This window comes from Oreochromis niloticus, linkage group LG9, assembly GCF_001858045.2.
Source record: "Oreochromis niloticus isolate F11D_XX linkage group LG9, O_niloticus_UMD_NMBU, whole genome shotgun sequence".
NCBI lineage: Eukaryota > Metazoa > Chordata > Actinopteri > Cichliformes > Cichlidae > Oreochromis > Oreochromis niloticus.
This window is the reverse complement of record NC_031974.2, coordinates 4,238,447-4,252,557: the sequence shown is the minus strand read 5'-3', so window position 1 is coordinate 4,252,557 and position 14,111 is coordinate 4,238,447. Positions and strand designations below refer to the sequence as shown.

General features: G+C 38.1%; 2 protein-coding genes across 5 annotated transcripts in view; one reads left to right on the top strand and one right to left on the bottom strand.

The window, feature by feature from the left end:
- LOC100709743 (GTPase IMAP family member 7) overlaps positions 1 to 14,111 on the bottom strand; it is a 292,536-nt gene that overhangs the window by 260,979 nt on the left and 17,446 nt on the right. The gene's annotated exons all lie outside the window — the stretch shown is intronic.
- On the top strand, positions 1,932 to 12,484 carry LOC100705375 (GTPase IMAP family member 8-like). 4 transcript variants are annotated; one of them, XM_025910151.1, is made up of 11 exons: positions 1,932 to 2,048; positions 3,877 to 3,930; positions 4,089 to 4,131; positions 5,565 to 5,741; positions 5,834 to 6,053; positions 6,194 to 6,322; positions 6,402 to 6,511; positions 8,159 to 8,252; positions 10,962 to 11,400; positions 11,487 to 11,530; positions 11,679 to 12,484. In XM_025910151.1, exons 3-11 carry the CDS (start codon positions 4,093 to 4,095, stop codon positions 12,257 to 12,259), a joined length of 1,833 nt encoding a protein of 610 aa, XP_025765936.1. In that variant the 5' UTR covers positions 1,932 to 2,048; positions 3,877 to 3,930; positions 4,089 to 4,092; the 3' UTR covers positions 12,260 to 12,484. The 4 variants fall into 4 exon arrangements, with proteins under 4 accessions (XP_025765936.1, XP_005463842.2, XP_025765938.1 ...); XM_005463785.4 differs by having other exon boundaries at positions 3,877 to 3,934; XM_025910153.1 differs by lacking the exon at positions 4,089 to 4,131.

Below are 14,111 nucleotides of genomic sequence, written 5' to 3'. Positions count from 1 at the left end.
CCAAGGAAAGGGCCCAAGTGACACCAAACACACGCAAAGAAACTATTAACAAGGATATTTATTTTGTAATAACAGATTATGGAGTAGACAAAGATGATGAGTAGACAAAAGGAGATGTGGTTATTGCATGGGTGAAAGGCAGGAGCCTGACAATCATGAGCAGTGGGCAGGCAGGCAGGGAGGCGAGGAATACCCAGATGAGATTGAACCAGGAGATGCGACACCTCTGAACACAGGGAAAGCAGAGTTACATAAGAAGAAAGCAACAAGCATAAATCTCAGACGGTCAGTCGAGTTATGGCTGTAGAGAAGATAATAAACTGGTGAGGAAAAGCAACTTGCTTTTCCTCACTGACTTAATTTACTTAAGTCTTTGTCAGTGAGGAAAAGCAGGTTGCTTTTTTTCCTCACTGGTTTAAGAATCTTGTTCTTTAAGTAAAGACGTATTAAATCTCCAGTTCCTAATTGTTTGTGTTACTCTTTTCTGTGTCAGAGAGCTAGACACCAGTGCATGATCGCTGTCTGTGGTGGGATGAAGCTGAGTGTCTGTAAAATACCTCATAATGGAGCTGCTAAATAGAAAGTAATCCAAGAAAAACTGTAAGTGGTGTGCTCAAGAAAAAAAGTTGTAATCCCTTAACATGGAGTGATGTGAATGCCAAGCATCACCTAAGAGATCAAAATCACTCGCGTATCGTTTAGGAATATCTATAGACTGCCACCTTTGACTCACTGCTGTACTCTGCCGTCAATTTCTAGAATAAATACCAGGTTGAAGTCTCCTCCTATCATAAGTGTGGTGTCAGAGTGATCCAAAAGTGATAAAAAGAAGTTATGAAAAAAGGAGGAGTCATCAACATTTCGTCCATATATACTTGCAATACACAGATTCATATTTTAAATACATAAATTAAGTATTATAATTCTGCCTTCTGGAACTGTAATTATGTTGCTAACAATGATGTTTGTTTTTTTGTTAACTAATATAGCTACGCTCTTTGTTGTGAGTTGTAACTGACTGAGATTGTGTGATAGAACTGTGGAGAAGTGAGGGTGTGTGCAGATGTTTGGACATATGAGTGTCCTTCAGAAAGACAAAGTCTGCCTGTAAGTCATTTAACCAATTAGTAATTTTAAGAGTTAATCACTCTATGTTGACACGTCTATTAGTGGGAAAGAGGGGTGAAAAAAAGGTGTTTGTGTAGATACAGGTCACCTGACTCAGTACAGGCATGGTTCGATGTTCTGGTCGCCATAAAGCTGCATGTTAATGTACAGCTTATCAACTGCGATGAGAAATCAGGAGCCACCCTGGATTAACTTTTTTTTCGGATCACTACAGGATGTCTTTGGGAAACTGGTCGTTGATACTGTAGTCCGCTCCTCTCAGCTCCAGGCCACACAGACAGAGGTGTACTTTGGGTTTTGTTTTTCATCTGTTCAAAGTTGAAGACACCAAATGTTTCATTTTAACCTGAGTCACTGATCACTTACAACATTTCCCACAGTCTGACAGTAAACATGTACGCTTCTAGTTTACTCTCTTTAATCCTTATGATTAAATCCTGGCTCCTTTAGTCCTCCAAGATTTAAGAAGCCAGACTTTGTTCAGACAGGTAGAATTTTATTTTACATTGACCCTGTGTCAGTATAAGTAACATACCGTTTAAATGAAGCTCTGGAACTAGCAGAACTATATCGGGATATTTATTGGAAATATTTAACCAGTAATTCAATTTCCAACTAGCCATGTCAGAAGCTAATATTTCTGTAATAACATTGTTTTAATACCACGCAGACCTTGGCACACCAACTTTAGGTAGCACAATAAAGATGACTGATATATGAGAACAAACTTTTTAAAAAATAAACAAACCCCGGGGATGACTGATGGGGAGGAGCTCCGAGGTCAGGTGGCACATCTGTTTGTTATAGAGCTGAACTGAGCATGTTAAGATTGTGCAGTCAGGGCGCTAGCTGCGGTCAGTGAAATTGAATAAGTGAGACTTCTTCAGCTCATCAGAGAGTTTTTGAATATCATCTTTAAGGTCGGTGATGTTTTTGTTTGCTTCCTTGAGCAGCAAATTATCACAATTATCTCACAAGTGAGCGCCGATCGTTTCGGAAAGCACTAGCATTTATAATTGTGATAGTTTAAGATTCAGGCTGAAGTGTGTAGAGAAAAAAAATAAAATCTAACAGGTTAGAAATAAAAATGTGGTTTCAAAGCAGATAAAAAGATACTTTGTGGCTCCTAACAGCGGGCAGCTTCAACAGGAGAACAAACGAAATAGAAACGTGTAAAAGCCTCCTCAGTATGAGTGCGTTCATAAACGGGTCCAAACTGACATGCACTGAATTTTGTTGTCTTGTACAAACAGTTTGTCAACAATTACACATTAGCAGAAATTATTTTTTTTAAATGTTCTTTCACTTTCAGTTTTAAATGATTGCGTCAAAGGATGTCATAACGGAAGAGTCAGTGAGCACTTCATGTTCTGTGAACTTTGACCTGAGAGCAGATAATATTTGGATTATTTATAGGGTTTTTTCCTGCTGTCTAACAGTTGGCCAGATCATGTGCACCTGGTTGAAATGAAAAATGTTGGGTCAGAACCAGAGGCACCCGAGCATCGCTTAGACACCCCTCCAAGACAGGAAGTAAAAAATATTCACAGTCAGTTCGTTGAAACTTTAAAAGCAGGCGTGTTTCATGCAGAAAGTTTAAAGCTACGTCCAAACATACACGGGTATTTTTAAAAACGGAAATTTTACATTTTCTTTTAAAAAATAAAAAATACAGTCCGCACGTGCAGTCTTGAACAAATATCTCCGTCCACATGTAAATCACAAAAAACGCAGTCAAGAACACGCCAAATCCTAACCGTGTAGAAATGCTGGCCAATCAGAAGTCTATGATCCAGGCAGGGAACGAGTAAACAGGATTTTATGTATAAGTACTTCTTAAGTGTTTTTGTGTTTTTCTGGACAGCCAGCTAATTGTGGGTTACTTTTCAAGTGCTTTCATCATTTCAAACGTTAATAACTAAAGACAGTATTTTGGCTGTTGTGTAGACTCACAACTTAGGAACGAACAAAGTGCATACAGCACACACAAATGTAATTTAAAAATATATATATTTATTCAAAACCGACGTCTGGATTTGTTTGTGACAGCGTCTGTGTTAAATGTAGACGCCACGTTCGAAGTTCACTGTGACGCTTCTGTCTCTCAAAGTGGAGGGATAGTAACTGCGTCTAGTTTTAACTTTATTCGTTTATTTTCGTTTCACCCAGTGTTTTCACCAACCCCCATGCAGACAGATATATTTGCATGACCATGAATTACACTTTGCCTACACCGGCACAAAATTGTCTTTTAGCGTCAAAAAGCTGTTCTCCAAGTTCTGCTAGGATGGCTCACTGAACTGTCTGCTTAAAAGTTGCCTGACTTGAGCAACTAGGTGTGGGATCTTTGCCGGGAGTTGTCCTTTGGGTGAAACTGGCACTGCACAGCTCAGGTGGCAGCCTTACTTTGACTGGTTAATGCTGTTTGGCTTGTGTGTTTTTATTTCAGTCTTTTAGTGGATATGTGTTTGTATACATGTATTTATCATAAAATAAAATATAAATATCTGTATTATTGTAGAGTCTTTACTTAACAACATAAAGCACTTTGAGGCAACTGTTGATGTGATTTGGCGCTTTAAAAGTAAATTAAAAATAAAATACAATTTTGAATTATACTGAATTTGAGTGGTTTTATTTGATGTATGTGTGTTAAGCATTTCGTGTTATCAAGTGAAAAAACAGTTATGACTGAGTATCCATATTTGTAAAGCTCTTGTGAGTAATTATCTTATTTCATCTTTTTAGTAGCTGGATTTGGCGACAGAAGGACGAGCCAGTAGGAGTGAGACCTCCCTCGAAGTGGGTTCGTCTTTCCAGATTTTTTCACAGTACAGTGTGAAGCTGATGTGTTCTGTTTCTTTTCCTACCTCTTCATTAGGGCCTTTGGCTACTACTAAGTCCATCCCAAAATCTTTTTTCTTTTGATTTACTGAAACTGTTCTCTGATCCGTTTGTAGGTTAATGATGGCGACATGCAGAGATGACGAGTGGGCAAAAAACGTATGTCACTGTATAATTCTTATATAAATCATGTTCACTGAGAGAGACGCTGTCCTCTCAACATTCTGCATTTAATGTAAATCAATAATTAGTAGTGGCCTATTGTAGCTGACAGTATTTCAGCTACATCCTCAATTTTTTTAAGATGTGGTCACTTTCTCAATTATGTAATTTTTTTCTAGGCAACATTTCTTGAGTGGCAGATAGAATAAGCATAGATCTAGGCCTGAGGGTGTAGCCAGGGGAAGGCCTCAGTGCGTGTGCAGCAGCTCCTGAGTGGGGAAATCCCTCTAAAATTCATCCAAAAGCAGTAGTGACTGAGCATTACAAAGATAAAAATAAAGTGAAGGGTAGAGATGAAGATCAGGGTGATGTAATCTGACCAACCTCAATGATGACGAGGTAAACTCTTAGAAGAAAGAGTCTCTCCAGTGACTGAAATGGGATGTCTGACACTGGAGGCCTTCAGTGTGTAGAAACACCTGAGATAAGCCAGTTGAGCAGCTGGAACCCATGAATAGCTTTGCAAAATAACTGATGGGGCTGAATTGAGATTTAATTGTGGGGATTTTGATAGAAAGGGATAAATGTGCGTGTATGATTGGATGGGAGGTGTCGTTTGAAGTGGGAATGCATGGAACAAAATGAATTCTAGTGGACAGGGTGCTGGTACCAGGGCCGTTAATGATGGCTTTTTGAGATAGGTTGATGCTGGGCTTTAAATTTGTTTAAATATGATGTTGCTGAAAATGGAGCTACCATTGTAAAATCTGCCTCTGCATGAGGAACCAAGGTTCTGAATGTGTGGAAACAAGACAAGGTGTCAGGAACAGTGGTGGGTTGGATTGTGTCCTGCTCTGTGTAAGGATTGGTGAGTGGCCGACTGTCATGTACGACTCTGAATGAAGGAGGTGGTGGATGGGGAGTTTCTTTAGCCCCTTTTAATTATGTCAAATTCTGCAACGCTATCTGAGTGAATAAGGATTGAAATTTTTATCAAGTCTCTGTAATTAAAAAGCAATGATTTTGTGATTTTTTTTTATAAATAGCTGAAGATGACTGGAAACACTTTTAGAGGAAAAACAAATTCGATCATAACAACCCCTAAAACCAGCAGAAGGAGCAGCATATGTGTAGGGCTGAATGTTTGTTTTTATTTATTTTATTTTATTTTATTTTATTTTATTTTATTTTATTTATTTTATTTATTTATTTTTTTATTTTTTTTGGGGGGGGGGGGTACCTGGGTGAGAGCAGGTGAGACGGTGGGTTTGTGCACAGAGTGAAGTTCAGGTGTTCTAAAAATGAGAACAAACAGCCTGCAGTGTGGGAAGGCATATTATAGTTATACACCTGTTATGAGGAGTAACTGGAGTGGTCTTGCTCCCATTGCCAGTTAAATTCTTAACATGACTTTCCATTTTGTCTTTCAGATATATCCTGTGACTAAACAATCCAAGTCTCATCGCATCGCCCTGATGATCAATAATATAAAGTTTCATAACAACAGCTCGGACAGACATGGAGCTGAGAAAGATGACTGGGTCATGTTCAATCTGCTCCAAAGTCTGGGATACCAGGTGGTACGTTATAATAACTTGACTGGAAAGGTAAATCTTTACTGGCAGACAATGTTTATTCACTTTCACTGTCAGTTTTTTAAATTGATTGAATAACCCGTGATGATATTTTGTTCATACAGCAGATTGATGATGCTCTTACTCAGTTCTCACAGCATAAAAAGCTCACCCACACAGACAGTGTGTTTGTGACCATCATGTCTCATGGAGACATGGGAATTATCTCTGGCACTGATAGTAAAGAGTTTGAAACTGAGAAAATTTTCCAATGCTTAAATGCAAAGAACTGTCCAGCACTGGTGAACAAACCGAAGATCATCATCATTCAGGCCTGCAGAGGAGGTAATTCTCATCTGTCTTCACATACACGATACAACACATACATATATTTACTGTCCAGCATAACTGCTGATATGGATGCAGACCCCCGAAGATGAAAATATAAACTTTAGTCACAAGTAAGTCTGTGTTCCTTGTTTCAGCTCAGGAAGGATGGGTGGATTTACAGTCTGTGCTCACAGATAACATCAGAGCTCCATCAGAAAACTTTACCAGAGCTGACAGAGTTCACATCGAAAAGGACTTCATCTGTTTTCATTCCAGCACTCCTCGTAAGTTTTCCTGCTTCCTGTAACAAATCATTTTTAATAAACTGCAGTTAATAATCTGTTACTGTCTGTTTGTTTGCAGACACAGTTTCATACAGATCAACATCAGATGGTTCTTTTTTTATCCAAACACTCGCTGATGTGTTCAACAAATGGAGCCACGAGTATGACATTGAAGAACTGTTCAGAAAAGTACGTCTGATGACTGGAAGCTTTTGTTTCTTTAAATGAAACCTGTGACTGAGATCATTTGTCCAATAATCAGTGGTTCCCTATAGTAATCTGATAGACAGCTGTATAATAATCCATAACAAAGACATCACGGCTTTGATCACTGTCATTAACATGGAGATGTTCTTGTCATCCATTAAATATGTCACTGAACTTCAAAAAAAGTTTCAGTTTCTGATAAAGTAACCAATACAGTCAGAGACAAATATCTCTCACTAAAAGGCAGCGAGATCCTTAACTTAAACTTTGTTTGATCAGTGACCAACTCTATTACTTACCAGAAAATAATACGCAAGAGAATGATTTCTCCAAGTGTGTGTATATATATATAAAATATATGATATAATGTGGTAAAACAAAATACTATGTAAAGTATCAAGCTATGAAGTCAACAAGCCTCTCAATAGTGAACTGGATATAATAAACTGAATTAGATCTGTTTGAGTTAAGAAGATTTGATTTGCAGTACATACTGTAGGACACAGATAACTGGAGTCAGGGACTTTTTGCCATAATACAGTATAAACAATGTAAACTCTTATAGTTGTTATTTGGGGGAAATCTGTCAATACAGATCAAAATTGTTTGTATGCTGAGACACAGACAGGACATTCATTTTTGTTATAGCAGACACTTCAACCCACCATCTCTGGAACATGGTTCAATGCTGAATGTCCCGTCAGAGACATGAGATTGTATTGATCACTGCCATGCATTAGGCACACACTCTGGCTGGCGAGTAGGGATGTGGTTCTGAAATTAGTAGGAAAGTAGGAAACAACATAAACATTTCTTTCAGAGATTCGGCATCTTTCACTTGGAAGTGTTAAAGACAATAACAAAATAAAATATAATATCAACTGTGGAATAGAAGCAGATATACAAAGTGTCATAACCACTTTAATGGAAAATGCCTGCATCTCTGTAGGACTGTAATATTTTCTGTAATATGAATCTGTGTGTCACAGTCTGGCTGAGGCAGACTGTATGAATTTTGAAAAGGACTCAAATGCAGACCAAAACGAACGTGAACTGTGACGTGGATTAACAAAAATGAGCTGTTTATTAAGACTGGCAAAAATAGATACAAACAAAGGGCATGGGTGAAACTAAACAAAAACCTAAACTGGGTTAACTAAAATTAAACATGTAAAAACCTTAAACATGGAGAACTCGCATGGATACCTGGAGACACGACGTGGACTAGAAGACAACCTGACAAGGAATGACTGAAAACACATGGACTAAATACACACAGGAGGATAATGAGGGAAATGGAAACACACGGGGAAACAGCTGACACAGATGAACATAAGAACGTCACAAGGAGAGAGTAAAACTAAACACATTGAACATAGGAACACAGGACCTCTTGAAATAATACAGGAAACATAATGAAACACAGACATGAAACACATAAAGGACAAGGGAGACTTAACACAGGGGTTGAAAACACAAGGGAAATCGAATGAAAAAATGAACTCAATGACCTACTGAACTTGGACATGAACCATAAACATCAAAATACACTAAAACTCAAAATGCTGGGTCAGAAGACCAAGGATCGTGACCCTGTGTCTCTTAAATTAAGTGACATGTCTCCCACAGGTCATGCAGCACTTTGAAGCTTCCTCCTCTGACTGCATGCAGATGCCAACAAAGGAGAGAAACACTCTGACAAAGCGCTTCTACCTGTTTCCAGGTCAGTTTACATTTTATCTGTAGTTTTATTGGTGTGAGGTCTTTTTTTTTATTTCTTTCGTATTTTTTGGTTGTTTAGTGGAATGCTTTGTCCTGCTTTCTTTCTTTCTTATCTTTGGGGAGGGGGGGGGCTAAAATTGAGGAACAAAAGAAATAAAGGTGTAAGAACTGGAATAGGAGGGTGGAGAGAGAAGGTGGAAGTACTTTTTATAAGTAATCATTTTCTCTTAGTAAATTTGTGAATAGCGAAGACCAGGATATTGTTTCTCTGAGTTCAGGTGAGAAACAATTATTCAACATTAATAAATTGCCATCTGTTAGATTTTCAGCATAGCTTTTTTTCGTTGTTCAACAACGTGTTTCAGCTACAACCCTAATTCCAAACCAGCTGGAGCGCTGTGTAGAGTTTAAATAAAAACAGTACACAGTGATCCGTAAATCACACAACCTCATATAGAGATGTGTCCGTGTATTTCCGTGGTGCTGATGCGGACAGCTCCTGAAGCATTTGAAGTGTCGGAATGTGGAAATTTCAACATTGCTTGAAAAAAAACTGCCAGCTAGCAACGCCCCTCTCACCGGTAGGGAAGGTAACTTATTTTTAGCCAATCACAAGTTGAATCTCGTAGTTGGGGTTGTTAGCTAAGATACCATCATTTAGAAGCAGCACAACTAATGTGTCTACGCGAGCTAAATTGTGATGCGCACCACTGGCCAGCCATTTATTTTTTAATGCACCTTCTGAGATAGGGGTGGGTTTTAATAATCGATTCATTAATTAAAATCGATTCTGGCTTGGATAACGTGATATCGATTCATTAAAATCCTGAATCGATTTTTTTATATAAATGTATTTTGCCCAAAATTCCAGAATCTTAGGTGAAACGTCACAAAATTTTGACAACCACCAAACAGCTAAAACAGTGAATGAGAGCAGGTACACGGCTTATGCACAAAGACGTAAACACAAAGCGCGGAGCCTCCGATGGATCAGAATCAGTGAGATGTCGCCTTTCTCACCCGACGGCATGGGTCGGCGGGTCCGCGCTTTGTGTTCACGCCCTTTTTGCGCTGATTCTAAAGCTGTTAGTTTTATCTCTCTCCAAACAATATTAACTGAACCAGCAGCAAAAGAAGATCCAAACTACGCTTCACATAAACATCGTCATGAAATCACTCTGACTTTTACTGTTTTGCTTCCACCACAATAAAAATCACACTTCATGCACAGCTCTCTCTCTCTCTCTCTCTCTCCCTCTCTCTCTCTCTCTCTCTCTGTACTTCAAGAACAGTTTCCCGTCTAAAAATCTGTTTTCTGCATTATTCGCTTGCTTGTTTTGCACAAGTCTACCGTTGTTTACAGCGCTGTCGGCCGCTGTTTTTTCCTTTTACTTACTTCCGAAAAGAAAACCTAATTTCTGCCGTTCAATACTGAACAAATTTAAACTTTTTAAAATTATGCAAAATGCAAAACGCTTAACCGTGTCTCTAATAAAACCGCTGTAACGTCAGAGGTAACGTTCATATGTTGATTAATGGTTTTCTTTCGTGTTTGATGTACTGCAGAATATTTTTATAAAATCCCAGACCAGGAAAACCACCTTCATGTTTTTCTGTTTTATCTTCAGCCACTTTGACACAAAGGCATCTGCTGTGACGCTCACACCTTTGATAAAGTCTCGAAAGTGTCAGCTTCCTTTTTATAGATACAAAAATATGTAAATGTGCTGATCTGAATTATAATATTTTTGACTGTCTGAGGCAAAATTTCTCAGATTCAAATCGAATTGAATCAAATCGTGGATCGAATCGATTCAGGACCTTGTGAATCGGTAACGAATCGATTCTAGAAATCAGTGACGATACCCAGCCCTATTCTGAGATTAATTCACTGCGTGTCGGGCCATCAGTTAACCCTTCGCATGCCAGCTGTGGCATGAGTGCCCAGGGTTGCCGATCCCTGCTCTAGACCTACAAAGACACACTGAAACTCCTTCTGACCTTCTCTATACTTCTCAACACAACCATTACATCTGTAGTGTTCTGTCTCAGTATGAATCCATCCTTCTGCTCACTGATCTTCACCTCTCTTAGTCTAGCTTCCAAATTTCTTTCCCATAACTTCACCCTAAACTCTGAGGAACATTTTTCCTGCTTCTGCTATTTAATCTTTGTGTCCCGTTCACTCACTTTCTGTTGATTTCCAAAATATTTCAAACAATATAGCAATATTTTAATCTCCCTAAATCTAAGATAGGGAATGTATTACTGAAATTATGTACAATATTACATAAATTGGACTTTCTGACAGAAATTACAGCTTTAAGTGACAAAGCATAATACTGAAATTGCTGTTTAGTTGACATGCCTCCCACATATTTGTGTATTAGGTTTATATAATACAGGCCAAGATCAGCAAAGCTTTATATTGGCATTGGTCTCTTTGCGCTGCATCAGTGACATGCCTTCAATGGTTGTTAACACCACACACTAAGATGGAAACAAGGTGTAATCCACAACAAATTAAAATTATCCACTGTTTTTACGCATACTTACATCCTCAGCTGTAAGATTAAGAGTATAGTGGCACTGGTGGAGGGTTACCAGGGTAATCATATTTCAGGGGTCTATGTGACCCCATGCATTTTCTCTAAAGCTGCATCTGATTGTTTGAACTGTATTAAAATCTTTATTTGGTTTATTTTTACAGACAGAATTTCAGTCATCATCTTTGGCAAAGGGGAGTTGTTGAAGAAAGCTCTAATAACCAACATCCTGGGCAGAGATGTATCGGAGCTATCCAACAAAAAGTTTCTCACAAACACAGAAATATATGAAAATCATACATATGAGTTCATATGTACTCCAGACTTGAACACACAATGTGAATATATACAGTACTTTTCTAAAGTCCCACCCCCTGACATGTGCTTGGTGGTAGTTGCAGATGGGTTTTCAGATAAAGATGTGCAGCAACAGATAGATGATCTGAGCAAGAAAACTGGAAAACCTCCAGACGTGTTCACAGTCGTTCTGCCTTTGAGATACAAACCAGGATGTTACTCTTTCAAATCCTGCACCATTCAGCAGGTTTTCAGTGAACTGGACAAACTGGCTGCAGACAGAGGACGGACTCTCATCAGCATGAGGTAAAGATGCAAGTACACACATGCAGAGTTAGAAAGTGACGTAATTTTGTACAACAAGAAATAATCATTTAATTTTCATGTTACAGACCTGCTGATTATTTTGGGGCCCACAATAAAATGGAGAACAATAGTAAGCCACAAATATTTCTCCAGATTATCATTGTGTGTGTTTTGATGCAGCTCTTAAGAAAGAAATAATATTTATAGATATATTTATATAGATAGATATTATAGATATAGAATTTATTTAAGTTATTTTTTGTTCTTCGTTGATACAGGAAAGCTCACCAGCACCAAAGTGAACCTTGTTCTTCAGGGAACGGGCGGGACTGGAAAGAGTGCCAGTGGAAACACCATCCTTGGAAAGAAAGTCGTCATGTCTAAACTCAGTTCAATGCCAGTCACTGCAGAGTGTCAGGTGGCAGAAACAGAGATAAATGGCAAACATGTACGTGTGATTGATACTCCAGACATGTTTGATGGTTTCATTGAAGCATCAGTCACGGACAAACATGTAAAACAGTGCAAACAGCTCTGTGAGTCAGAACCCTCTGTGTATCTCCTTGTGATGCGTGTGGGCAGATGTACAGAACGTGAGAGACGCATACTGAAAATGTTAGAAAAATCTTTTGGGAACAAAGTTAGTGAACAAACAGTCATCCTGCTCACATGGGGAGGCGACCTGGAGTGTGAAGGAATGAGCCTGGAGAATTTGTTTTCCTTACAACCTACGCTGAAGGAAATAACTGAAAAATGTGGGAACAGGTGTGTTGTTTTTGAGAATAGCAGATCAGATTCAGATCAAGTGGAAAAATTGATGGACACCGTGGTCAGAATGTTAGAAAAAAGGCAGAAATGATAACTTCGTGTATCAAATAAGGGTAATAAAGGGCTTGCAGTTAATTTCTCAAACTATAAACAGGTAGAGCATGAAACAATGTTCTGAAGTATCCAGTCAACAACTAATCAGGGGCTTAGATATTTGTGGATGAAGTATTTGTAGAAAATGGTGCATGAATTTTGTGTTTGTTAAACTAAATCATTCATGTTAGAGACTTTAATAAAAGAAGTCTGTTATATTTACCTTGTTTGTTTGACAGTATAAAGTTTAACTTCAAATATCACAGACCTTTCTCCTGAATCTGAACTATTTTCAGACATGATTTGATGTTTTAAATTAAACACCCTTCAAACACACGTGGGCAGCCTTTTAAGGCACATTTCCTGAAACCTTGCAGCTTTTTTCTCAAAACTGCACTTACTGTTCACAAAATGACTGGTGCATCTGGTAAAAGAAGCAGAGATATTTAATTAAAAATAAAATGGAATAAAAATGGAAAATCACAAATTAAAATGTAGAGTTCAGATCTTTTATCGCAGATGTTTTACGATAGATTTAATGCATAATTTCATTTTCCAGTGAAATATTCACCTGCTCAGTGAAATAGTTTATTGTATACTGTTAGTAAAGGAAGTGATGTGCATAGAGTGGATTAAACACTTGCATATGAAAAACAATACTAAAAAGGCAAAGGAAAATAGAGGATTCGAATTAAATCAACAGTGTAGTAAACTGCATTGTTGAAGTGTCATCATTGCCTCTGCAATGACAATGCAGATGCTGATAATGTCAGTACAATATGAAACCTTTGCTTGTGAGTCAGTGATCACACAATAAATATAAAGAGACAATGTAGAAAACCTTAGCATAAATCAAAGAAAGATAAACCTATGGCTTTTTCTGATCAAAAAAGAAAGATGGGATACGTTCAATTAGTGGATTACGCATTATAATCAACTGAAATGTGTGTGTGAATGTGTGTGTGAATGTGTGTGTGAATGTGTGTGTGAATGGGTGGATGACTGGATATGTAAAGCGCTTTGGGGTCCTTAGGGACTATTAAGGCGCTATATAAATACAGGCCATTTACCATTTACCATTTTTGATATACTCTTCTGTATAAGGAGTACTTTTATTTTAGGTAAATCACTACTCCATGAAATTCCGTTACTTGATAGTTACTAGCTACTAGCCAATGAGCAAGTGGGAAAATTCTTTTTTGAAACATGGTATGGCCAATATTAATAGAATAGATTTACCTTTTTATTCAGCCAAAAATGAGTTTCTAAGACCAAAAAGGCGGCATTAAAATGTTTACAGCAGTGTTCCTCAAACTGGGGTCCACAAAAACATGAAGTAGTACCTGACACGTAGCGGCATGTGAATACATGTTCATCATCTGGTTTGAGCTAATTAGCACAATGTATTTAAGTCTGTCACAATGCAAAAGTCAAACCAGCTAAAATTAGAAAGTATGACCACAGTTACCTCAAGTTTGGCTTAATGGAGAATGACGATGTGCGTTTTCAAGTGTTAGCAAATGAACTAATGAAGTATCTCATCACAAAGCACTCGGAATTTAAATATAAAACTTTAAAAGATTTTTTGGGGTCAGGATTACCTGAGTCAGAAAAAACGAATGGTGAACCTGACAACAATTTCAGGAAGATCTCAGAGGCCTTCGTATCTGGCTCAGCTCATCACAAAAATAAGAAGTCAAAGTTAATTGGACTGGACCTTGTGCTTCCAGCTACAGTGGACATGTGTGAAGGTCTACTTGGCACAGATGCAGCTAATTAATTGAAAGCTGTGCCGCTTTCAGATGATGCAGTGAGGAGGAGAACAAAAAATCGTCTGACATTCAAGAACA